Raw genomic sequence first — 26,767 nt, forward strand, 5'->3', positions numbered from 1 at the left:
TGGTTCAGGAGTTTTTTAATGTCCCTGGTGACCCATGATTTATTGTTAGGATAGCACCTGGGAGTATGTGATTGAAATCCCCTGTAATAGCATCGAATGCATCAGGATGCTGGGTCTTTATCCTAGTAACGGCATCATGGATGATGTCACACACCATTGCAGGCACCGCCTTCGGTGGAATTTAAACAACAATGGCGGCTATGTATGGAATCTCCCTTGGAGTATTGTGTATTCATAGAGGCCATAGCAGGTGATGAATGCTGTTTTGCTGCGTTCTCTGGGGTCTACAGCAATCTGACAGTATCTGCACTGGAGGTCCGAGTAGAGAAAACAGTGGCTCCCCCCAGAACCTCAAGACACTCGTCTATTTTAGGCAGTGAGTGTGCGTCTCTCAGTGTTAGGCTGTTCAGACACCAATGGTCGACACACAAATGGACACCACCATCCTTTCTTACGAGGATGATTGGTGCTGCCCACTCCGAGGAAGATGATACGACTACTCCCATCTCCAGCATTTCTCTGAGATGCTGCTCCTCCTCACCCTGGAACCCCAGCAGAGTCTGGCGAACTGGTTGGCGAATCGGTCTAGTAGTCCTAGTTGCAATCTTATGAGTAACAGCAGCGAGATGGTCTACATCTGTATCACTGGTTGCAAAGAGAGTCTTGTGCTTTCGGAGGAGTTTGATCAGTGCCTCCTGCTGCTCTTCACTGAGAGTCTCACTGTACGACATGTACAATGCTTGTAGGTGTTCTGGTAGCTCTACTGCATTCCTTGCCACTCTTCCAATTATTGACTCAGCTTTTTTGATGCTCTCTTCCTCTGCTGCACTCCCAAGCTGGTCATTTTCTGAGTCACATCTGATAACGGGATCCGCAGGGAAGGTTTTAATCAAAATACCAACACAAACAACCCCGGGAAGGGATGCTTTGGTATTCGACCATCAACGCTTCCTCTGTTATGTTGAGAGGCTCTAGGACTGCTGGAAGACCAGGTTTTGGATTTTCAACTCTACCCCATACGAGGCACTCACTTTCAGGTGGTAGGGTAATGTTATCTTCCAGAAGCACATGTGCCACAGAGTAGTCCTCGCCATTTCCTTCAATGACCCAAGAAGGCACAGGTTCATTGCCAACAAACACCTTGTGACCGGCGAAGATGGTCATTTCAGCAGCTTGCATAGCATCAAGGCTGAGGAGGAAAGAGTGCATGTCATGAATGTGACCAACAAAGACCTTCCAGTTGAGTTTCTGACTGCCAATTTCCAGGGCCACCCCTAATTCACCCATGGCAGACATTTTGCTTCCAACTCCAGCATTTCGACGGGAGGTCTTGCTAAGGGCATTTGAGCTTCATTTGGGAGCTTGTTATACACCTCTTCAGATATCACTGTGGCTTCGGCACCAGTATCGACAACTGCTTTAATGGGCCGTCCATTTACTGTCACTTCGATCTGCAAGCTGGGACCTCTTTTGGTTGGGCATCTTACCCGTGGGTTGAGGGGTTGGTCCTCCGCAGGCAGAAGTCCTCCAAAAGCTTCTGGCTTGCTTTTTCAGTTGTGGTCCTCAGGGCGCGTTGGACTTGGTGACCGACCTGGAACCTTCTGTCTGTCGTAATTCCGAGAGCAATAAAACAAGTACAAGATTACATTATGTGACTGTGGTTAGTTACATAGCATAGCAACTGGATTACTCATGGTAAGAACAACAGAACAATAATAATACCAGCACTACAGTATTTAGTATGTGTTAACGTTACAGTTTTTCTTTCATGTAATAATGCCAATAATAATACACTTAATAAAAGAATAGGTGAAAAAATAAATTAAGTTATTAAAATAACTAACTAAATTGATTGCCTGTTCATTCCTCATGTGCTGGTGCCAAACCTTATGTTTCAAATCTTTGTCTACCCTCGAGCAGTGTGTGACACCAACCATTGGTAAAAACCAATGACTGTATGCACCACCAATGGTAAAAACCTAGAGTGCAGAGTGGGCTTAGTGATAACGTTACTTCATGGATATAAAAAGCAATAACATTAATGAGAAAACCTGCCTTCTATCAAATGAAACAGATAGAGATTAAACAAGTGGAGTAAACTCCTACCAGTAAGGTTTACTGCACCGACTCAGTGCCACCAGCAGATGTCAACATTATATCAGAAATTTCAGAAAAAGGCAAGTGAAGTAGTTGAAATACCTTACTTCCGGCCTCTGTAAAACAGACTGGCTCGTTGGTCTAGGGGTATGATTCTCGCTTTGGGTGCGAGAGGTCCCGGGTTCAAATCCCGGACGAGCCCTTGTTATTATTATATCTACGCATGCGTTTTTTGTGGCTATTTCCGTTTTCATTATAATGTATTTATACCACACAGCACACCTTTAATTGCAAGTCTATGTTGACATCATTGTTCTGGGTTTCCTTCTTTGTGACGTTATTTCTCGGAACCTGCAACAGAACACCGTGACAGAACATCGTGACAGAACACCGTGACAGAACATCGTGACAGAACATTGCCCTCACACTGCATACATTACCTTTCGCAGGTTTTTCAGCCACTCACAGTCTTTTGAGTAAGGAAAACATGTTTCCCTGTACAATGAAATTCTTTCTTTGCTATCCACAGTGAATGCCAAATAAACCTAATAAGGTATAAACTAGATAAATACTAAGTATAGGCACTTTGTACAGAAGGAAATAATAAAAACTATGTAACAGTAAAGACATTGAAATATAGGCTATGTACAACTGTAGTGCAAACTAAGTGCAATATTGGCTTATGTGCAAAGTAAAGTGTTCTTTCTTGTTTTATTGTTACACATGGATGCTTATATTAGAGCTGCTACTAAATTATATAGAGCTGTTTTGTTTTGTCTCAGGGTTTTTTGCCCATAACAAAAGTTTTTGTTTAGGGAAAGGTCCTTATTTATTTTTGAATAAGAGCAGCTGTTATTTTTGTAAAGGCAGTAATGTCAAAGTTTGGATGCTGTTACTGGCACTTTTTGAAAAGCAAAGTTGCACATGTAATTGTGAAGCAGATTGCCACTTTAATAAAGTAACTAAAGTAAAGTAAAAATAATTTATTCTCATCACTGATTCTTGAAGATTTTTAAAAGTAGCAAGTGTTTCATATGGATAAAATATGTATAGAAACATTTGATGCAAAAATGATGCATTGATGCATCAAACCGTGGCCTTTCACATAAAATTGTGGAAAAAATGCCTAATTTTCTCATGTTGAAGATTTGCTGAATTCATATACTTCAAGTGTTCTAAATATTATGGATGTGATTGCTCCTGTCAAAGATAAAGTGATCATGAACAGGCAAAAGGCGCCATGAAGTAACAACATGGTCAGGGCACAGAAAAGGGAGTGCAGGAAGGCCGAACCAAGATGTCCTAGGTCATTATGACATTTATAAACAAATGTGGGTGTTCAATGAGGCTTTGTGTAGCAATAAGAAATAGATTTTTCTGAAATCATCAACAACAGCAGTAAAAACTCATGTGTCCTGTTAATGTTAGACAATGTTTAAGTCCAAGCTAAAAACTTTTATTTTTAGCTCGGCATATGCACTCATTCTCTTCTATTTTAATTTTTTACTATTTAATTGTTACTACTATATAATTCTTGCCTATATACTTTTAACTTGGATTTTATTTCTGTAAAGCACTTTGAATTACTCTGTGTATGAGTTGTGCTATACAAATAAACTCGCCTTGCCTTGCTGCTAGAACTAGTTAATACAATTCAATTCAATTCAATTTTATTTGTATAGCGCCAAATCACAATACAAATCATCTCAAGGCACTTTACAAAAACTAAAACTAAAAACCCAACAATTCCCTTATGAGCAAGCACTTGGCGACAGTGGAGAGGAAAAAACTCCCTTTAACGGAAGAAAAAAACCTCCAGCAGAACCGGGCTCAGATTGGGCGGCCATCTGCCTCGACCGGTTGGGGTGAGTGGATAGAGCAGAGAGAAAAGAACAGCAACAATAAACAACAAATAGACACTGCAAGTTGGTGGGGCCAGTAACTGCACATCAGCGATAAACAGCTCCAGGACCAGGGACACCTGCAGAAGGTACAGAGAGAGAGAGAGAGAGAGAGAGAGGGAGGGAGAGAGCACAAACTAGGGGAGAGAGAGAGCACAAGGTTAGTAACATTCAATGGTGACAATACAATGATTCAGAAAAAGAAACTGCAGCATTTACTGCCCTTCAACTCAAAGCTAACACAGACAATATTCCTTAAAATAGAACCTTTATTATATAAAAATGCTTTTGATACAAAAAATGTCAAGTGTAAATTACATAAAGCATTTTGAGCTGAGACAACAAATACAGGGATTTAAAGTTTTAACTGACTGAGTGGTTTGAGTCAGGGCCTATTGCCCTTAATATAAATGAGTTGCGCTGCTCAGGGAGTTCACAATGACACATGAGCATGCTGGGTCAGCTCTGGTATCAGGAATTGTCATCAGCTGTCAGCTGCAATGTCACCTGGGAGCAGATGGGTTTGTACCAAGTTTACTGCAAAGGGGAGGATACTTTTCAAGAAACTGCACTCATTAGTTCATGGCTAGTTGCCTCAGCATGATGTTTGCATGAATCAAACTTAATAATACATGGCAGTCTGCCCTATGTCTTTAAGTTTTCCTGGTAAAATAATGACGTTCTTTTGAGCACACACTACCATACAACTAAGATGGATACAGGGAAGCTTGGTGTATTCTTTTTGAACAACACATTGCTTTTAAAGAAGATGTGGTAATCTGTGCTGAATCTAAAGTGTGAGCATAATTATATACTGGGGGAAGAAATTATGCTAAATGCCCAAAGCTAAAGCCCAAAACTAAACCAGGACAGTACGTGATGAAAATAACTAGTAGCTTTTATCTGAGTATTACTATGAATGGTTTTGGACAGGACCAAGATATTGATATCTTTAAAGTGGGACTCTAAAAATGTATTTAATTACTTTATTATACTATCACTATATGCTGGAAATCCAGTTATTAGACCTTCTGCTGGTAATTTACAATTTACAGAACATAAGAACATAAGGCTCATTTTGACTCCTAATTTAAAAGAAGACCTGAATGCTTTTTTGCAGGTGCTCAGGTTGTCCAGTAGTTGTTCAGATCTCATGTGACATGTAGAACAAATAATCACAAGCAAAACCTAAAATACGACTGATATGAGTCAAACCTTACATTTGGTTTTGTAGTGGCAAAGTTTCTACAGGGTCTGCAGGAAAGCATTCAAACTTCACAGTGGGGTTCAGGAGATGAGCAACTGCACAACTCAAAGCCTCAGCATGGTTTAAGACAACTGCCTGTTACGCTGTATACTGGTACCTAAAATGCATTTTCTCACCGACTTTGCATATGGATTTCCCAGGTGTTTGGAGGTGAAAAAGAAATGTAAGTAGGCTTTGTACAATTCATTGTGTCAACACTATGAAAACACTCGGGACTCAGAAAGCATGGAAGCATACTGAAACCATCGGTTAATGGTTACACAGCTTAGAAGAAAATGTCTCAGCTTGGACTTTTGCAACCTTTGATTTTGCTATTCCCAAAATGCTCCTTCAACCCAAACATGGTGACCAACATAGACACATACATAATGATCTACATACAAACAAAAATACAAATAATAATAGTCACTATAAGAATAATTTTGTTAACTGTAAAATAGCTTCATGATCTACTGTGGTAATTCTGAGCTTCCTGTGTAATTATAAATCATGGTAACTGATATAGTATGTACACAATAGCAGCAAACATACTTTTGGTAAACAGGATGGTGAAACTAAAGAAAAGGTGATGCAAGAGGTTCAGATTCACAATGAAAAGGATTCACTTCTCACAACTCAATCATTTACTTCATTACACATACTGTATGTACAATAGCTTCACATATTGATAATCATTTGGTATGTTGTCACGTGGTTTCATGGTGTGAGAAAGGGACTGTCAGCTGATTTGTCTTTGTCTCTGTGTAACCTGGGTCAAGCTTCACCACATAAAAAGGCTCCACGTTCAACTACAAAGAATTTCCAATTTGAAACATGAAGGATACGATTTCAAAACAGTGTACAAGATTTCACACCCACATCTGGGCCCTATTCCGTCTATGAACTAATTTTTCATAATTCAACACATTCATTCAATCAATCTACATCATGTGAAACATGTACAGCTGTCGTCCATCCACCAGTCATCCATGCACACATCCACTCATCTATCTGTCCTTTGCTTTTTGTGAAGCCATGTGTGAATAAAATAGTAAAATAATTCTCTGTGATTTATATTGTTAATATTATTTTAACACTATATACAGTCCTGCCACTGGTCCAACAAGGACGTTTATAAGGGGAAGACAGAGGGTGTGCAGCTGGCAGTGTCAGGGACGTGTGGCATTGGGCTTGCTGATACTGGCACTAGTGACTGTCTCAGTCAATGTACGGAAGGGCAGGAGCATCACGAGGACAGAATTTAGGCACATACTTGAACAGATTGAAGCTTTGAAATTCTGTCATCAAAGGATGGCCCAGCAAAGGAAGTTTTCTTCTTCTGAAGGAATGAAAATGAAACCAGGAGCTGCAGGCTGTATTCACCTAGCATCTCCTTTTTGTGCTGTCATGTTGAAGCAGGACACATGGAATATAGACAGAAGATGGTCACCCTGAGAGCCCCAGACAGACTGGAATGAAGAAATAATAAATGTGGTACACAGGGATCTTGAGCAAGGCACTTAAGCCTATGCAGCTGATACAAAGCAGCACGTGTGAACCAGTCAGGGCTGGAAGTTGGCACATGAGTTCTTTCTGAGGCAAGAGTACTTTGTCTTTTCCTTCCTCACAGGGCTCCCAGGCTATTGGAGGGTCATGATGAGTCGGTGCAAGGCGAGGGAGGTGGGGGGCAAAGATGGAAGTAGGACCGCTCAGTAGAGGGGGATGGGGGGCAACTCTCCTCAGCTGACAGGTACTGGGAGCGGGGAGTGGGAGGTGGAGGGTAGGGGTCAGAGTCTGAGTTAAGGTCCATGTAGTACTTGTTTTGTTTGCTATGGCTGCCATGGTTTGCGGCCTTCCAGCGGCCCGCTGACAAAGCCAGCCCAGCCGGCGGGTGGTGGGGTGTGTAGTCACTGTCGCACACATCAGTGCTGCAGGGTGTAGTAGGTGGGGCGGTGCCACGGACTGGGTGGTAGTGTCTGTGGGTGAAGAGACTCAGAGTTAGCACAGATTAGGGTTCAACATCGCTTCTGTCACATTTCATGTTTAGCTCAACCTCATTAAAAGCACATCAAAGAGCTAAGCTGCTATGCTGGGTGGCATGAGAACACACACTGTTTATTTTCACTCAATCCTACAGACACATCCTGCTGTCACCAATACTCCGAGCATCAAATGTGGATTTTAAAGGTGGACTGCTGAAAATATTCCAGATCATTCCAACTTTTGACTGGGACAGTGGTTAACTTGCTCAAGTTACAGTTTTCTCCTTTTGGTTCTCCTTAATATATTAAGGATGCAAAAATTGTCTTATTTGACAGTGTCACATGGTATAATATATTCTGTAAGAATCTGTTCCAGTTTTTCACTGAACCTACATGTTTTCTGACTCAAATAGAAATATTCGATATTCCGTTTGTGTAGAGTAAAGATACTTCCACAAAAATGTGGGGTTTTAACCATAATATATAATAAAAAGTTCTATGGAATTTAGCCTGAACATCATGGGTTTACAATGACCCAGCAGTGGAGAACAAGAGGTTAAAACTGGTAAACAGTAAACATATTGAAGAGAACCTTAATGTAGCTGTATCTTTGTCAAGTACTTGTTGGTAAACTAGATGGTCCGTGTGTGACAGGCTTTAGCAAGACTGTGTTTGTTACCTGTATGATCTAGTGGTGGATGGACTGTTGGAGGAGCAGAAGATCTCTGTGTTGTAGAGGGAGCGGTCAGTAGCTGGGGACGGTGGAGGGTTCAGGATCTAGACATAGAAAGTATGCGTGTGTTATTTGTCTCTGGCGAGACAATGAGAAATGTGCATGCAAACAATCTGCATGTGTGTGTGAGTGTGTGTGGACCTGAGGGTAGAAAGTTCCCTTGGTAGATGATGAGCTGCTGGATGAGGCTCCTGTCACATGGTTCCTGTCATAGAGTGGAGCTCCACTGCTGCTGCTCCCCATCAGGCTGACCGAACTCATCATGGATTTGCCACAGGAAATACCTGCACACAGCAATTCACATTTTACTAATACCATTACATATGAGTTGTGTAACCATACAGTGCTGTGAAAAAGTATTACAACCTTTCCTGATTGTTTATGTTTTTGCACATTTGTCTCAATTTAAATGATTCAGATCATTAAAAAATGTCAATGGTCCCCTATGAAGAAGAGGAAAACAAGGACTGTGACGTCGGCCGGTACGACAAAACTGGGGCCCCACCCTAGAGCCTGGTGGCTGGGTCTTCCCCCATGGGGCCCAGCTGGGCAAAGCTCAAAACGGCAACGTGGGACCGTCCTTCTGTGGGCCAACCACCTGCAAGAGGATCCATAAGGGGCCGGTGTATTGTGGATTGGGCAGTAGTCGAAGACCAAGGTCTTGATGACCCGATCCCTAGATGCTGAAACTGGCTCTATGGACATGGAATGTCATCTCGCTGTGGGTGAAGGAAGCTTGTGCAGGAGGTTGAGTGGTACCGACTAGAGATAGTCTGGCTCACCTCCATGCACACAGCCTGGGCTCTGTAACCCAGCTCCTGGAGAGGGGATGGACTCTCTTCTACTCTGGAGTTACCCACTGTGCGAGGCGACGAGCTGGTGTGGGCTCGCTAATAGCTCCCCATCACAGTTGACGGTGTTGGAGTTTTCCCTGTTGAATTAGAAGGTCGCTTTCCTGCGCCTTCGGGTCATTGACAGGTCTCTCACTGTTGTTTTGGCCTATGGGCCGAACAGCAATACACAGCACCTGGCCTTTTTGGAGGCCCTGGCAAGGGTGCTGAAAGGGACTCACTCATTTTGCTGGGGGACAGTGAAACCTGGAGGGGTGTGATTGGGAGGAACGGCCTGCCCAATTTGAACCTGAGTGGTGTTCTGTTGTTGGACTTCTGTGCTAGTCACAGCTTGTCCATAATGAACACCATGTTCAACCATAAGGGTGTCCATCAGTGCATGTGGCACCAGAACACCCTAGGCCGGAGGTTGTCGGCACAGCTGTGGTTGTAAGGCCTCTTGTGCTTGTCAGAGACCTAACCAAGAACCTAAGAAATACAACCTTCTCAATTTCAATACTATGAAAAAGCTATACAAACACCATCACAGTCATTCAATTCATGTAACTAATTCAGATTTGTTGTACAATTTGTGGCCTGGAGTCCATTAGGTGGCAATTACTGTTTTGCCACACTGTCCAGAGTTACTCGCTTTGCCTCTGGAATGTATGGCTATCTGCCATAAGCTAGTTAACACCAACTTGTCAGTTCTCAACTGCTTGTCCTTCTTTCTACAACCCCCCTTAACCCCCCCCCCCACATTCATATTTACTCAGGCTATCTTTGTGTAATATAAAATTTCTTTGATGATCTGAATCATTTACGTGACAAATATGCAAAAAAATAAAAAATCAGGAAGGGGGTGAATTTCACAGTACTGTAACACCATTGTTACTGTGTATCTGATCTTACCTTGAAAAGTGCCATGCTGGGTGCTGCTGGGGGCAATGAAGTTGAGGGGGACATGGGGTGTACCACTGATGTACTCATGAGGGAAAGTCCCACTGGGGCCCTTGTAACGTCGGCACACCACTCGCTGGCAGACAAAATAAGCACCTCCAATCACAAAGACGAGCAGGATGATGGCAATGACTGGACCAATGGTGTTGGGCCCAGTGTTAGGAATGCCACTGGAGGGAGGAGACACATACTCTACACATGGAAAAGCAAAAGGAAAGGAAGATGCCTAAGTTTAGAAGAGGCAAAAAGAAGAAGCGATACATGTCCTTACACTACATATTCTATACATTATATAATGTATTTCAAGTTACCACAGGCAAGCTCATCTGATCCATCAGGACAGTCAGAGTAATTGTCACATTGTTGTTTCTTGGTGATACACTGGTTGTCTCCACAGCGGAACTGGTTAGGAGGGCAGATGGCTGAAGGAGAAAAAGAAACACAGAGTTTCAAGAGTTTGTCAGTGTCTTGAGGTCTTGTATGGCAGCATATTAGAAGATCACCAAGGATATTCATATTACCCTGTGGTGGAAAAAGGTCCAAGTAAAATGATACATCACAAGTAAAACTGCTGAAAATGCATTATTATCTGCAAACAAGTCAAAAGTAAGGATATTCCTTAGTAGAGATGACAATTACCTATCAGATGCTGTTCTTTAGAATTACAATATTTTTAGTGATCAATGTAGCTGGTCAAGGTGAAGGTAATTCTAATATGTTAATTTTTAATTTATTGTAAAATAAGGTGTTTTAGACTTTGAACAATCTTAATCAACATAACATTAAATTTGAGACACAACATACATATACTTAGTTACTTTCCATTATTGCCAAAGTTTATTCCACTAAAGAAAATTAAACCAATCGAGTGACATTGTAACACATTTGATTTGTCACAGTAGGAAATACACAAATGTTACTAATAATATTAATAGGACATTTCTATTCATGCGTAAGTCATGATAGTGACTGCACTGACATGCTCTTAATTACAGCCAAGATTCTATGGTGACCTGACTTCTTAACCATCAGATAAGAAATCTGGTTTGAGTACTGCTGGAGAACACCAATTTCTCTACCATGTATGCATGTGGTTAACTAATTACCCTTTTATAACTGCCTGTCTGTTATAAAAGGTTGCAGCCAGGGAGAGTGGAGCGGTTGGATGAAAGGAGAAGTCATGCAGAGATGCCAAGCATATTTAAACTCAGCCTGCACGAAGTCCAACTAAAACTGAAACTAATATAAATTGGCCTGTAAAAGTCTAAACAAGTTGGTCTCCAACAGTGAACATTTGAATTTGCATTCAATCCAGACAGTTTATGCTTTGATCTGTTCTGCAGGTCTGCAGCTCTCTGTCACCATACAGTTTAAATCTGTGAGCTTCTAAAATAGGTTTGAGGTAGCGAAGAAATCTGATTACTGATCTGCTCCATGTATACATAGCTGAGGGCATGTAAACATAGTGAGTGTGACACAGCGTGAACAAAACCAGGTCCATCACTATTTTTTCAAGTTTTCATATAGACTTAACATTTGCTCATTCGTATGATTTATGATTCTGTGGTTGGTGTCAAATCGATTACCACTGTCGCCTCACAGCAAGAATGTCTGGGTTTGAGTCTGTGTCCAACTAGGGCCTTTTACCACCTCCACAAGTGTGAATGTGAGTGTTTATTTGTCTCAGCCCAGTCAACCATCCTGTTAGCTCTGTGACAGACTTCTGTCCAGGGTGTAACCTGTCTTTCCCCCAGCATCAGCTGGGATTGGATCCAGCACCCCATGACCCTGTATAAAATAAGCTAATGGCTAGATGTCTGATTCTGATTTGGGCATGGTAAATCTGTGGTGGCTAACAACTCCACATCAACTAACACTAATATTATTTTAAATGCTCATGTGTACACGTACTTTCACAGTCCTGCTCATCAGAGTTATCAACACAGTCAGGTTCACCATTGCAGCGCCTCTGAGCATCAATGCAGCCTCCTTTATCACATTGGAACTGGAAGGCTGAACAGACAGGACAGTTCTCCTCATCACTGCTGTCATCACATTCGGGGAACCCGTCACAACGCCAGGCCATAGGAATACAGTCGATCTCCCCTGTGGAGCAGGTGAACTGCTCTGTGGAACAGGTAGGAGGCTCTGAGAAAGAAACGATGCAGGATTTAATCAGTATAATGTGAACGTCCAAACAGACTGCGGTCTCTGAACCCAAGGGAGAGAAGTGGGTTGACAAAAACAATTGTGGCTTGCCCTGTTTTTCATTTAAATGCATGAATAGAAACTTTTGTTCTCTAATCCTGTTGGTGTGGTTTGCAGTTCACCTCCACAGTGCAGCAGGTCCTGCAGTAAAACCAGGTGCATAGGACATGAACAGCGAGGTGTGCCATCACCCTTAGCAATGCAGATGTGAGAACAGCCCCCATTGTCACGTGAACATGGATGAGATGCTGGAAAGAAGAAACAGTCATTACTGAAAAGGCACATGCTTTCCTGCCAAACTATTACCTAAACAAATCCATCCAGCCATCCATCCATCCAACCATCCATCCATCTTCTGCCGTTTATCTGGGGCCAGGTTGCGGGTGCAGTGGTCTAAGCAGGGATGCCCAGACTTCCCTCTCCCTAGACACTTCTTCCAGCTCTCAACAGATGCCCGAGAAACCTCAGCTGGTTCTTCTCCATGTGGAGGAGCACCGGCTCAACTCCGAGCTCCTCCCAGGTGACCGAGCTACTCACCCTATCTCTAAGTAGTCGCCCAGCCTAAACAAATCCCTATTACCAAAACCTGGTGCCATGTGCTACTTAGTGTATGAGAGGTAGAGGTCCATACCAAACTCCTGTGGGTCCATCTCTTCCACAGCATGAATGGAGGTTAGATAGGATATCCGTCCCTGTATGCGTGTGCGTCCATCTCCAGTTAGTTTGTCCACTCTCTCTATCATCTGCTGCTGCCGATCGATCCAGTACAAATGCTCTCCCAGAATGGTCAGCCCCATTGGCTGGAGAATGTTGGAATCTTGGAGGACAATGCGATTGGCTCCTGAAAGTGATAGAGTGATACCGGAAACCCATGATACCCATAATGACATTTAAAATATAATTGTAATACTGGCCACTATTAATTTTTTAAAATAAAGTAGTATTTTGGTTAATGATCCCTTTAGTTTGCTTTGTTAAAGAATAATAAATATAAGCACAAAGAAGGGCATTTTACAGTTACCGGTAGTTGACTTGCCAGTGCTCCCTAGTGGACAGCCTCAACCAACAACCACTTGTGAATATGAAGGCACATACAGTATAAAGACCAGTGTTCTCTTACTTAGAATTTATGAGTGGTATAGAGTTGTCATACCTGTCCTATATAGATAGATATGTTTTCTTCCCCCAGAGGGAGAAAATGCTCACACTGATAAATATAATTTGGAGTTTAAACACAACACCAAAATGTACTGAAATAAAACATACCTGGGCTACATGAGATTTGCAGCCAGTGGCCCAGAAGCAACAGGTCTAGCTAGAGACACTGGTGTATTATCAGATTCTTGATGATTTACTATTGCATATTGTTTTACAGGTAGATTGTTGTTGTATCCTCTTTTTTCAGAGTTGCATATTCACATTTTTAACGGTTAGCAGTTAGCTAACTAAAATGTACATTTTCATCAATTTGTATTGCACAGAAACATTAAAGACCAGTTTACCTGTATAATCTTTCCATGCAAACTGTCATTCAAAACATTATCATCATTAGGCATCAAAAGAGGTTCAATTCTCAGCAACTGTCAGGAGTTATAGCTGTGTTAAACATTTCCCCATGTTAGGTAGCCTACTATAATCAAATCAAAGCACTGGTATGATCATGTATTACAGTACTACAGGGTAAGAGTAGGGCTGGATGTGTCAGAATACAATATATGGGCCAGATCGGGGCCAGAACCACATTAAAACTACTATCTGAATACAGTTTATGGGCCGGATCTGGGCCAGAAACCCATTAAAACTACTATGTGAATACAGTTTATGGGCCGGATCCGGGCCAGAACTACATTCAAACTACTATCTGAATACAGCATATGTGCTGGATCTGGAACAGAACCACATTAAAACTACGGTATTTTGTATGCGGTATACGTTGTTTTGGGCTGGATCTGTGCCTTCACGTGCAGCACCAATTTTTTTATTGACCAACTGGTCTACATAAGTTATATGTATTACAGGACCTCTGCCTGCAGACTTTAAAAAAGTAAAAAAAAAAACAAAAAAACAAGTTTTCTGTACAGCATAAAGGTTTCAGTAGTTGTGTTGTACAATAATAATTAAAGAATTTAAGAGAGAATAAAACATAAAAATTGACCCCAGAGCGAAACTCAGACTGGAATCAAACTTGAGCCTTTGGCGTGACAGCGCTACGCTTTGTACCTTCACCATTTCAAGATTTGAAACACGTGTTCACAAAGACTGTACATAGTGTTTACTGTTTTAGTGACTTATGGTAGTAGCTTATGGTGCTTCATGTTTGACTAGATACTTGAAAGCTGGTGTAACAGATTATAATTATTTATCTGGTGCTGTACCTGAATGCTTGCGCATCCACAAACAGGCTTATAAGTTTTGTGACACCTGGAGAACTGCATATTGGAATTTTTTTAGCCTGGCCAGTCTGCACCCCCCACCTTAGGGAGTCTTTTCCACTGGCTTCAAATAAGCTGAGCCAGCCATTTATCTGCAAAGGGGTGGGCTTAATGCCTGACTTGTTCATAATATTTCTCAATGCCAGTCCCAAGTCTGCATATCTTTCTGCAACTGGCTTTTGATGTTTATTCCGTTAAAAAATATGCAAAGAACTGGTGATAACACCGTGTATTCTCATGATTTTACAACAAAAACGACAAGTCTCTACTCTACCACACGCCATTCACTGGTCTCACTGTTGTTTTGCTTGCGTTGTATCGTTCATTTCTCTGATTGGTTTATTCTGCGTCCATTGGCCCGCACCCTGAAATTTGATCTCAACTGAAGAGATTCCAGATTCATTCTTTGTATAGAATAGAAAAAGAGTTAGTCTGGACAGGCCAAGCTGGATTGTTTTAAGAATTAAAACCACTGCATTCCTGATGCAACGCCCCTGCCAGGGCACCACAATCCTTACTACTGTATAATTACTTTTTTGTAATTATAATTACTTCTTTGTGTATCACATTACACATCAGTCATCTATCACTTCTTACAATTTTACATCTCAGGTATGTCTGGTAGTGTTGTTTATCTTATTAAAATGGGTATTAATTTTGGAATTAGATGTTTTTATTATTAATACCTGTTAGGTCACTGCACTCGATGCGTTTGAGGTCGGCGTCAACCCAAAAGAGTTTTCCCAGTTTATTGTCCAGCGCCAGAGCTACTGGTCTGATCAGACCAGTGGTGAACAGAGACTCCCTCTCTGTCCCATCCAGACTGGCTCCTTCAATCTTAGCTGAGCGCTCCTGCACCGTGGTGAAATACATGTACCTAGAGAGGGACACATTTTTATATGCTCACTGTATCAGAGGCATACTCCAGAATCTTTGGTTTGAATCACTTATTGTATTTCACTCCTTTGCTTGAATGTACATCAAACAACATATTTTAAGGTAGTCAAGCTTTTATCTTGTGTAGCCCATTACAGCCACCAAAAGAAAGAGAAGCTCACCCCTTTTCAGCATTGACCACGATGGCTCTGGGTTTGTCAGTGTCATCCTTCAGGACCACACCCACAGTGTTTCCATCCATCCTCTGGACATTGATGGTGTTCGCTGTCTCACAGGTCCAGTAAATGTGGCGGCTGTAAGGGTCCAGGCTCAGGTCATGAAGCTGGTTGTCGACTGACTGATCTGTGCTGCTTACTATTATGGACTGAAGGCAAACAAAGGAAAGCCAACCACCAGAATGAGAATAATCTTTGCTGCCAAATACATTTTCACATGCAAGTAACTTGGCTCCAGTACAGTGGCTATCAATGTGCTTTGTCATAAGTTACATATAAAGGTAATAAATAAATAAATAAAATAAAATAAAATAAAATAAATGCTGAGATAAATGTACATTTACAGATCATTACAATTTATAATTTTACAGTACTGGAATGCTTTACAGTTTTTGCACCAACACCAATATCGCACTGTTGGCGTGTTTACTGTGATCTGTTGTCCAGGCCAACACGGATTAGCTTTTCATAAGTGTGATGGCATGGGGAAAGAAACTGTCCTTGCACCTGGTTGTTTTGGTGTACAATGCAGTGGTTAGCACTGTCGCCTCACAGCAAGAAGGTTCCCAGTTTAGCCTCACCTGCTGCCTCCTGCCTGTTAGAAAGCTGGTTAATTACTGACAGGTGGAGGCTGGCACAGTGAGCTGGGTAAGTTTGGACCAGAGGAAGTCTGAGATGATGGTGTTGAAGTCCACAAACAGGACCTATGCATAGATCCCAATGGGTCATCATCAGCCTCTCAAAGGACTTCATAACCACAGATGTCAGTGTGACAGGTCTATAGTCATTCAATCCACTGAAGGAGGCTTTCTTGGAAACCGGGATGATGGGGAAGCATTTGAAGCAGTATTGTACACAGATCCAGTGATGTGTTGAATATAAGTGTGAAAATATGGCTCTAACTGTTCAGCACAGACTTTTATGCAGGAGGGGTGCACACTGCCTGGAGCTGGTGCTTTCCTGATCTTATGTCTCTGACAGAACATGCACATTCTATCCATAGATCTTCATGGGTGTGTTGTAGGTGAGGTGGAGGATGGCTGTGAGCTAAACCTGTTAAAGTAACAGTTCAGTTCATTCATTCTCTCCAGGCTGCCCGATTGCCTACCCCTCCCCTCACACCTGGTGATCTCCTTCATTCCACTCCACACATCCTTCACATTATTCTGCTGAAGCTTTGCCTCCATCTTCCTCCTGTAGGAGTCCTTACACTCCCTCAACTTCTCCCGTAGTTTACGTTGCACCCTCCTCAGCTCTTGTCTGTCTCCAGACCTGAAGGCTTTCTTTTTGTTGTTCAGGAGAACCTTCAGGTCACTGGTGGTCCACGGTTTATTGTTTGGGAAGCAACAAAGTTATTTCAGCTTTTCAGTGCAGCTCCTCTTAGCTACTCAGATTCCCTTGTTCAGCGTGTTGTACAGGGTCCTTTACCAACTCCTGTAGATTTCCTCCTTAGCACAACAAAGCTGCTTGAGTTTTACTGTGAACCATGTTTTTTGTTTGCATGTTCAAAGGTTTTCACAGAAGCTGATGCATGATGTCACAGTGAGTTCATCCAGGTCTAAGGATGTAGCCATTAACACATTGCAATCTGTACAGCCAAAACAGGTCTACAGCTCTGACTTTTCCTTTTCAGTCCATCTCTTCAGACTTAACTACAGGCTTTGCTGCTTTAGGCCTGTTGGGATGAGGTGAATCATGCAGTGGTCAGAGAAACCCAAGGCTGCACAGAGGACAGAGCGATAGGCATCATTTATTACACTATAGCAGTGGTCAAGTGTGTTTTTGTCTCTGGTGGGCCAAGTTATATGCTGTCTGTTTTTGACAGTTTATGGGTGAGGGTTGTTCTGTTAAAATCCCCTAAGACAATGAGCAAGGAGTCTGGGTCTGTGCTGTACATGGTATCGAGTCAGCCAGATGTTGTAACGCCGCACTAATGCAGGACTAAGGCGGAACATACACAGACCAGAATGAATAAGGGACACTCCCGGAATGAATTAAAATGAAGAAGAAGAGGCCCTCCAAGCCTGTGCTACAGTTTCACAGGCCTTTGTGTTCAAGGTGGGTTGAGGAAAACTGAAAATACAAATAAAACCCAGCAAAATTCTAGAGAACATAAGACTGAGGCTGTCATCTGCAGCGTCTTGCATTTGAACTCATTTTGTGATCACTCAAAACCATGTGACTCTGCACTGTCTCACTACTACAGCAGATCTTTCTATATGTATCTAGCTTATATATTTATCTTTTTATTAAGGTTTATATTGGTCTTCTGTGAAGTGAATCTTTAATATAACATATCGTTTGGGGAGAAGCAGCAGGATCAACCAGCTAGTCTTTAAGTCTCTGCGGTACATTGTTTTATAGGCCATGTCTTTCAAAGCAGGCTGATCACATAACATGTTTATTGTTAAGGAGAATCGTGTTGAACATGTTAGCATTCTCTGCTGCATTATATTATCCACACCGGTCTCATATGCTCTCAGTGTGTGAATCGGGTGAGCCTTACCATGGCTCCGTCATCTCTTGCCCTGCGTATGTTTTGCCGCCCGTCCAGCCAGTAGATCAGCTGGTCCAGAGGGTCGTAGCTAACTGCTCGGACGTTCCTCATGACATGAATTGGCAGGATAATGTCAGGACTCTGCTCTCCCAAAACCATCCTGCTGATACTGGCCTTCTGACTAAAGAGCAGGAAGCTAGAAGGAGCTGCAGAGGGAGAGACAGAGAGGAAGGAATGGGGACGGGTGAAGGAATGGTGAGTAGTGAGCACGCTGGGTGAACACAGTGAGCTCTCTGGCAATAGAAAGCTGAAGAATGCTCAGTGCATATTGTGAAATACAAACACGCAGGGTGAAGACACAGAACACCAAGCCTAACACACATACACCATCCTATTAGAACAGTTGAAACTGCTGTTGGTGGGGAACTGTGGAGGGCCGCCAATCTTTGGAAACAACAAAAGTATGGTGGGTTTCAAAACCTCTGTTTCAATGTAAGTGTGCATATTAAACCACAGTGTGTCTGCCTGCTGTTACACAAAGCTAATCCTTTTACTTTTTACTTAAAAAATTTCAGTTTCATTTGTCTTGACTCTCAACTATAGCTGTTTCATAGCAGTAAGGCCCCTTAAACAGTAGTTGAGTCCAGTTTTTGGGGCCAATCACCGATCACTGAAATCAGTATCGCCGATACCAATCATGTGGTGTCTATCTGGACTTGAAGCTTGCTTAACACTGTATATTAAGCATAATTAAATTATGAGATTAGAGACTATCATAAATTGACAACTTTTATTTGCCAGAATATGCAACAATACACTGTCTAGACTCAACTTAGTTGCACAATTAATATACCTTCCTGTAGAAAAATTAACAATAATAATAAAAATTTTGTAAAATAAAATAGCAATATGTACATGATCTGCAATGTTCAAGGCTATCTTTAGTTAACCTCAACAAAATAGCTTCCTTGGCCTACTTTAGAATAAAATCTAAATGTGTTCAATAATCAAACAAACCAAGAACTGTATGTATGAGGTAACGGAAATCACTGGTAGATTTACCATCAGAAATATGAGCATCTCTGCATTTGTTCCCCTTGTCATCCACAATAGTTGCTGCTGTACTAAAAAGTCGCTCACTATCTACACTTGTGTACAGTGCACAGAGGTAGGCTCATGAACTCAAATTCACTGTCATTGTACGACACGGAAAAACTTCCAAACTAAACATCTCAGCTGTGGATTGTGTCATATGATCGGTTCTTTTGATCGGGTGAAATAAGTCTGATTCCAATAGTATGCAAATCGCCCGATGCCAATCAGGTCATCGATTGATCGGAGCACCCTTAGTGTCATTGTTGATACTGTTCAACTAAACAGTAAAATGGTCAAGTACCTGAACTTTTAAAGCAACAACAAAAAAAAATAAAAAATCTGTCAACAACGAGCTAAATAATTTAATTTGTTTCCAGCATCAATTCCACAAGTTTGACGAGTCCGAGATGACTATGTTGTACTGATGATGTGGTACTGGTACTGCGGAAAATTTACATTCCACTTTAGATATTTGTTTTTACAGGCAGGCATTCACAATGGAGGCTTGCTATTCCCAGGTGTACATATATATCTTGTATTTTCTCAGCATCCCAGCAGGTCTGTACTTACAGCTACAGTTTCGTCCATCAGGGTTCAAGGTGTAATGGGAGGCACAGCGGCACTGAGCACCAGCGGGTGTGGCCAGGCACAGGTGTGCACAATTGCCATTGTTATGGGAACACTCGTTGGTACCATCCTGACGGGAGGAGTGGAACACCAGAATGTCCAGCATCAGCTCCAGCTGTCCCTGAGAACACAGTGATGCAGTAAATCTTAGTATATCTCTGCACCAAATACTGTATTTTCTGAATATATGGATATTTTAAATCAAATTTTTGTAAAATATAATCCCACATTAGATAGATTAGATTAGTTAACATTGGTTGCATACCTGCAACACCACAGTGCGGTTTAGTCCACTTCGTTTGTCAGCCCGCTCAATACTGCGCAGATTAAAATCTGTCCAGTAAATAAAATCCCTGTACTGAGTAAGGCCAAAGGGGTGAGGGAGGTCATCCACAATGATCTCCCTCTGGAGGCCTGCAGAAGACAACATAGACAACATCTATAGACTAGCTTTTCATTATATTATCAACTGCAACATCATGCAAACATCAAGGAAAGCATGCACAATAATTAAAGATTTGTAAGTAAATGAAGATCAGGTGTCTAATCAGAAATTAAGCCTGCAAGTGTCAAACACATTCATAAGTATACTTGGTAGTAATAATAGTATGGAATACAAAAGCCTGTGCAGAGCAGAGCAAATTTAAGAGTTTTGAGGCAGGTGATTTACTCAAAACTGAAAGGCAGCCTGACAGTGACACTAAAGGAAAGGTCACAACAACTCCATAATCTATACTTCTCTGCTTCCTTTTGATATGGGACTATAAACTGCAACTCTTGTGCAAAACCAGCCATTCATTGTAGATATGAGTCTGGCTAAGACAAACAAACATAGTGTCAGAGTACATAGGGTGCACTCCTTGGAAGAGTTAAACAAATAGTATGAGAGTCTTGGAAATTTATTAGGTTTAGTGAATGTGTTCTCTAGACAGCTGCTGTTGGTCAAATGTCCCACTGGCTCTTTAGATAAACTGAGAGTCTGGTAAACAGGTCTTCTCTGGCCACAAACACATCTTGGCCTACATGCAAAAAGTAGTCCTACCCTCACTAACAACAGGCCATTTTTAAGACTGTGTGTGCCCAAACCTTGCATGTTGGTGCTTTCGATCATGCATGTGTCAAGGTCAGTCCAGTAGAGTCGATGGTCTACATAGTCAATTGTCAGTCCATTGGCCCGGCCCACTTTGTCCACCAGGGTCATTATGGTGCTGCCATCCATGTAGGCCCTGGCTATACGAGGCCGACCACCCCACTCTGTCCAGTACATAAAGCTACAAAGATAAAACACAGTTTTGGTCTGGACACAGATGAAAAAGCTATACATCTCTGCATGTGAAAAAAAGACATAGTGGTTTGGAGCACCATCAGTTTTTTCTGATACAATAGGTACTAAACTGAATCATCTATGCCAGAACAGGAACCTTCTTGTAACTTAACAAAAGTTACAAAGTAGTAACTTTATTAATGTCTGAGCTTATAATTTTATATATTCATAAAATTACATTGGATGCCTTTAGGCTAGTGTGTTGACAGCTCTGGGCCATGACATCATCAAGTGAATGACACGTGTTAGGGAATTTGGCACACTGGGACAGGTACCTGCCGTTTCCACACATTCACTCATACACATACGTACACAGAGCCAGAACAGAGAGCCTTGGGGTGGGTTGGCTATGGATGAATAGTGATAATGTTGGCCTTGTTAAAAAACAGGTTTAATGACATCAACCAGCTCTCAGCTGGCTGTTGTACATGCACAACACTATGACTTCATGACAGTCTCACTACCTCAGTTACACTGAAGAGACAATGTACATGAAGTCACTGGCACCAACTCATATTCTTGAGGAACTCTAGCACAATACAGATTCCTAACAGGTAATGGCTTCTGTGGGGCTGCTCCACAAAGTGTTCTTAACAACTGCACAGCTGATTGCAGTCACAGCAGCCATAACTTTAATATGCCACATGCTGTATTCTACACAAAAAATATATGAAGGAAGTCAAATGATTAAGCTATTGATTTAGCACAATATGTCAACATAACTGCTATAGTTTCCTTACCCACTGGCTGGGTCCAGTGCTAGTGATCGTGGGTTGTCTAATGAGCGTGGGTTTTCAAGATCCTTACAGACCAGAACCTGTCGGTACCGGCCATCGAGCCGGGCTACCTCAATACGGTTAGTGCCTGTATCGGCCCAGTAGATGTTCCGACCCATCCAGTCAACTGCCATTCCTTCTGGGTAGTCCAGTCCAAACTCGATAACATGTTCTACAGAGCTGCCATTCATATAGGCTCTGCTGATCGTCTATGAGAATGAAAAGAAATGAAATGAATGGGTGAAAGGAAACAGAAAAAAACTGTCACATCATCTCTCAGGTTTCTTAATCCACAGTTCAACTCAGAGTCATGAAAGTAATGCATTTTTATATGAAATACACAATGAGCAGCAGCTCTAATCATTTTTTGTACAATACATGTTTGTGTTAAACTTAATCTGAGATAATTAAAATTCTAATTAAACTAAGTTTTTGGCCCAGCTCACCTTGGCCTGTATGTCTGTCCAGTATATTCTCCTTTCAGAGACGTCAAAGTCGAGCGCAGAGGCCTCTTTAACTCCTGTCAGGGGAATGGCCACATCATTGCTGTTGGTGCCTAGAGAGATGCTTCTGATGTTGTCCCTGAAAACAAAAATACCACCAGACAACAATTTAGTTAAGTTAATCAAAGTTAGGACCTCAGTAACATAAATTCATTCAAATTCATTCACTTAAAAGTAGAGATGGTGTCTGCCTCCTGAACCCAGCTGGTTTCACAGGAGAGGACTTTGGGCTCTTTTACATAGAGCATTCAGCTACAAGACTGAGCTGTAGGTCAACTGTGTTTTGGCAACAACCAAGCCCCAACACACATGAAAAAGTACATAGAAAATACTTTGAATGCAATGCTTCTGGCTATTTTTTAAAAATGCTGTAAAAAGACAACATGAACAGAACTGTGGAAGAGTGTTCTGGGCTTTGTTTGGAAGTTGAAAGGTACCTGTTGGTGAAGAGCAGGAAGGCCTCTGGGACCACACAGGTCTGCAGGTCTGAGAGGAGCTCCATTCCCATAGGACAGGCGCAACTGACAGCCTGTCGTCGCCAGAAACACAGATGGCTGCATCCGCCATTATTCACCGCACAACCATTTGTACCTGGACAGATTGAAGGAGAGAAATTGCAAGTATTACCATTCAGTTCATCTCGCTTTTAACACCTTTCATTTTTGCTCAGTGTTCCACTACAGTTGTGCTCCTTACCATGCGTCTCTGTGACTTTAGTGGCCTTCAACCCCATTAAATCTGGCAACTGATCAATGATGATCTCTCGAACAGCTGTGGCTTTGTGGACTCTCTCGATGCTGCGTCTCTGCCAGTCAGTCCAGTAGATATAATCACCCAGGAGAGTAAAACCAAAGATATGAGGCAGCTTGTCCTCCAGCAGAGTCTGTCTGTTACTGCCATCCACGTTGATCACCTTAGACAAAAGCAGAAAGAGAGAAAGAGAGAGACAGAGACACCGTTATGGCTTTTCCTGAGTGTACATTAAATTCTCAATCATATTATATTCAAATAATATAAGACTGTTAAATTTTATAACTGTATGAAGACAGAAATACATCTGGAAAGTTAACACTTCCTCTTACAACCAAAAAATGTGATGACAACTTGAATAATATATAACCAACATCTGAAGATTAGGTTGACACAAGGAACGCAACAGTTGTTGCCCATGTCCTGGATACATCTGTGCATGGTGGCTCTTGAAGCACTGACTCCAGCTGCAGTCTACTCCTAGTGAATATTCCCCAAATTGTTGAATGGGCTTCGTGTCACAATCCTCTCAAGGCCGCCCTTATCCGTGTTGCTTGTGCACCTTTTTCTACCACGTTTTCCTTCCATTCAACTTTCCATTAGTGTGCATGGATACAGTACTCTGGACAGCCAGCTTCTTGTCTTACCTTCCTTGTGTAAGGTGTCTTCTGGACAACTGTCAAGTCTTCCCCATGATTGTGTTGCCCACTAAACAACATTTACAGACCATTTAAAGCCTCAGGAAACCTTTGTAGGTGTTTTAAGTTAATTAGCTGATTAGAGTGTGACACTATGAGTCTCCAAAATTCAACTTTTTCACAATATTCTAATTTTCTGAGATACTGAATTTTGGGTTTTCATTAGCTTTAAGTTATAATCAAAATGAACAGAAATAAACACTTGAAATATATCAGTCTGTGTGTAACGAATCTATATGAGTTTCACTTTTTTAATTAAATTACTGAAATAAATCAACTTTTTAATGATATTCCAATTTATTGAGATGCACCTGTATATACAAAATAAGTAACACACAATTTCTCACAACCTGTCTGTTCTGCATATAGCAGTCACAAGGCATCTATTACTAGGGTGCTGAAACCAGATACGAGCACCCCTGCCAACAAATGTGTGCATATTTCTATGGGTGAAAAGAAAGCTGCAACTGACAACACTGCACTTAGCACTTATGTCCAGCTCTCCTCCTCACTGTCTGTGCTATTCATTGACTAGTGATGACTAAAATAGCACAAGCTTTTATTTTAGACACACACAGTCATCTGCAGCCTGGGTCAGGGTGTGTGTGTTTGTGTGCGTGGCTGTCACGCACTGCTGAAGTACTTCAGTGTGCCATGCCACATGGTGCTCTTGTGTAACCCTTTCTTACTGTAGTCTGGGTCATGCAGTATGAGTCTGAAGGTTCTAAAGAAGGATGAGTTTGTTAAGAGTTGCAAACACTTAAGTTAAAGATTTTGATTTGTCATCAACTCTACAACTCAATTAAATTCAGTTCAATTCAGTTCATTTGTATAGCACCAAATCACAATAAAATTATCTCAAGGCATTTTATATAGAACCCAAAAACTCCCTTATGAGCAGCACTTGGCAACTGTGGAGAGGAGAAAAAGCTCCGACAGAACTGGGCTTAGTTTGAGCGGCCATCTGCCTCGACCAGTTGGGATAAGTGGATAGAAGAGAGAGAAAAAAAGAACAATAAACAAATAAACACTGTGCAGGTTGGTGGGGCCAGTATTAGCAATATACAGCTGCTGCAAGAGGGATACCTGCAGAAGGTAGAGAGAGAGAGAGTGACTCACAGTCTTGTGTTGTCTTGAGCCAGTATTGTCATTTCGCCCTGACAGGGTTACAAAGAATTGATGTATTGTTGCAACTAAAGGCTAGTTTCATTATACACTGATAAGCAGCCATCTATCTGTTTAGTGAACACTCATTTAAATATCCATTCAAGAGTGAGGTTGAGGGAGTGAGCAAACAGAAAAAATAAACCACTTTGATGGGCCTCTGATCCAAGGGAGGTTCCTGACCCCTCAACAAAAAACCTATTCATTTATCAGTGTGACACAATTAGACATGGCCATCCCAGTGAAAAGGTGGGGAGAGACTCCTTTCTCTTCTCTCTCCTCTTCTCATGCTTACTCTTTCTCTCCACTGGCCTTTTTCAGGAAGAATTATGCACTGGGAGTGTGATGGTTTACCCCATTTTTTCATTTTGGGTGTGAGAGTGTCTCATTTCTTGATGGACATAGGGGAATGGACAAAAAAGACAGAAAGAGAACAAATAGTAAGGATACAAAGCTCCCATCGGACACGCAGGGAGAAGTCAGACCATCACAGGACAGTTCTCATACGCTCACACATGGATATTCTATGATAAACATAATAAAACACATAGGATGAATACAATGCTGTGGAAAACAATGTGGTTGCACAGAATTTTCATTCAGAACCCCACAAGCTTTTGTAACTTTGACTGCTAAATATTCGTCCAGATTAATACATTCTATCTGCTCCAACTCATTCACCACTATTTCCATTCTAAGACACTGGATCTAAATAATTTCAGCCTAACAGGTTTACAAAGAACTAATGTATGGTTTCAACTAAAGGCTAGTTTCATTATCCACTCCTCCGTTTAATGCCTTTCAGATATGCAGTGGTTATCGAATCTACAAAATGTGAGAAACTAATAAGACATAGCACAACAGAAATAGAAAATGAACTTCAGTTCACATCTTTCAATGTTTACATATGAATTTGAAAGTATCATAATAGGTACATTTTTCACGAATGTGCAACCTGAGGCTAACCAATGTGTGACAGACACTATTGTCAAGTATTGCACAAGAAATGTAATAACTGAGTACCAGTTGCATTTAGCTGTAAATCTTCCAATCTTTAACTTTTCTCTCTGCTCTCTGTTAATAGCAATAATTCCTTACCCTCTTCCCATTTTAAAAACTCCTATAAATTTATGTCATTCATACATCCATCCAAACTTTACAATACTTAGTCCAATTCAGGATCACAGTGGGCTGAAGCACTCCCAGCTGACATTGGGCGAGAGCCAGGGTACACCCTGAAAGGATCGCTAGTCTATCACAGGGTGATACATAACGACAGACAAATGTTCACACACACATTCACACCTATGGGCAATTTAAATTCAGTAATTAGCCCAACCCCAAATTGAATGTGTTTGGATTGTGGGAGGAAACTGGATTATCCTGAAAAAACTCACACAGGCATAGGGCATATTGGGTAGATACTGGTGGGAATACTGTTTCCGGGTAAGTGAATTCACTTCCTGTTGGAAGCGTGTGGTGCTGTGTGTGCTGTATAGCTCGTCTACGGATTAGCAACAGACTAGCTTCAGTCTAACACACCTAAAAACTAACTAACCTGTCTGAACAAATCAATAACCGCTACACATTCCTGTACTAGTCAAGTACCTTTCTATTTAGACTGGTATTTATTGCTATTTCCAAACTTAGCGCTTGTTAGCCTACCAGTTAGCTTAGGTAGCTAGTAGCATGGCTTCTCCCCACATGTTTAGTTATTCCTCTGCCTCCCTTAGTGATAATGATACTTGTAGTAAGTGTGAGATTCTACTAGCTCAGATGGAAACATACTAAGCAGAAGCCCACAGCTCATTACCTGCCTGTTCACGTTTCTA

At 41.6% G+C, this 26,767-nt stretch overlaps 1 protein-coding gene and 1 non-coding gene across 2 annotated transcripts in view; one reads left to right on the forward strand and one right to left on the reverse strand.

The window, feature by feature from the left end:
* Positions 1 to 2,227: 2,227 nt before the first annotated feature.
* On the forward strand, positions 2,228 to 2,299 carry trnap-ugg (transfer RNA proline (anticodon UGG)). Its single transcript has one exon. It is a non-coding gene; the product is annotated as a tRNA-Pro (tRNA).
* Positions 2,300 to 4,249: 1,950 nt separating this feature from the next.
* Positions 4,250 to 26,767, reverse strand: part of lrp5 (low density lipoprotein receptor-related protein 5) — a 66,261-nt gene continuing 43,743 nt past the window's right edge. Inside the window, exons 12-29 of the mRNA XM_026310950.1 lie at positions 23,020 to 23,236; positions 22,761 to 22,914; positions 22,267 to 22,402; positions 21,785 to 22,029; positions 20,807 to 20,991; positions 19,986 to 20,134; positions 19,664 to 19,841; positions 18,008 to 18,204; positions 15,448 to 15,650; positions 15,076 to 15,266; positions 12,589 to 12,798; positions 12,080 to 12,205; positions 11,661 to 11,897; positions 10,061 to 10,171; positions 9,702 to 9,941; positions 8,101 to 8,243; positions 7,906 to 8,003; positions 4,250 to 7,220 (exon numbers count right to left, since the gene is read on the reverse strand). Of these exons, the coding sequence (XP_026166735.1) occupies positions 6,896 to 7,220; positions 7,906 to 8,003; positions 8,101 to 8,243; positions 9,702 to 9,941; positions 10,061 to 10,171; positions 11,661 to 11,897; positions 12,080 to 12,205; positions 12,589 to 12,798; positions 15,076 to 15,266; positions 15,448 to 15,650; positions 18,008 to 18,204; positions 19,664 to 19,841; positions 19,986 to 20,134; positions 20,807 to 20,991; positions 21,785 to 22,029; positions 22,267 to 22,402; positions 22,761 to 22,914; positions 23,020 to 23,236 (3,345 nt within the window). The 3' untranslated portion in view covers positions 4,250 to 6,895. The remainder of the gene's footprint in view (positions 7,221 to 7,905; positions 8,004 to 8,100; positions 8,244 to 9,701; positions 9,942 to 10,060; positions 10,172 to 11,660; positions 11,898 to 12,079; positions 12,206 to 12,588; positions 12,799 to 15,075; positions 15,267 to 15,447; positions 15,651 to 18,007; positions 18,205 to 19,663; positions 19,842 to 19,985; positions 20,135 to 20,806; positions 20,992 to 21,784; positions 22,030 to 22,266; positions 22,403 to 22,760; positions 22,915 to 23,019; positions 23,237 to 26,767) is intronic.

This window comes from Mastacembelus armatus, chromosome 6 (genome assembly GCF_900324485.2).
Source record: "Mastacembelus armatus chromosome 6, fMasArm1.2, whole genome shotgun sequence".
In the NCBI taxonomy this organism is placed as follows: domain Eukaryota; kingdom Metazoa; phylum Chordata; class Actinopteri; order Synbranchiformes; family Mastacembelidae; genus Mastacembelus; species Mastacembelus armatus.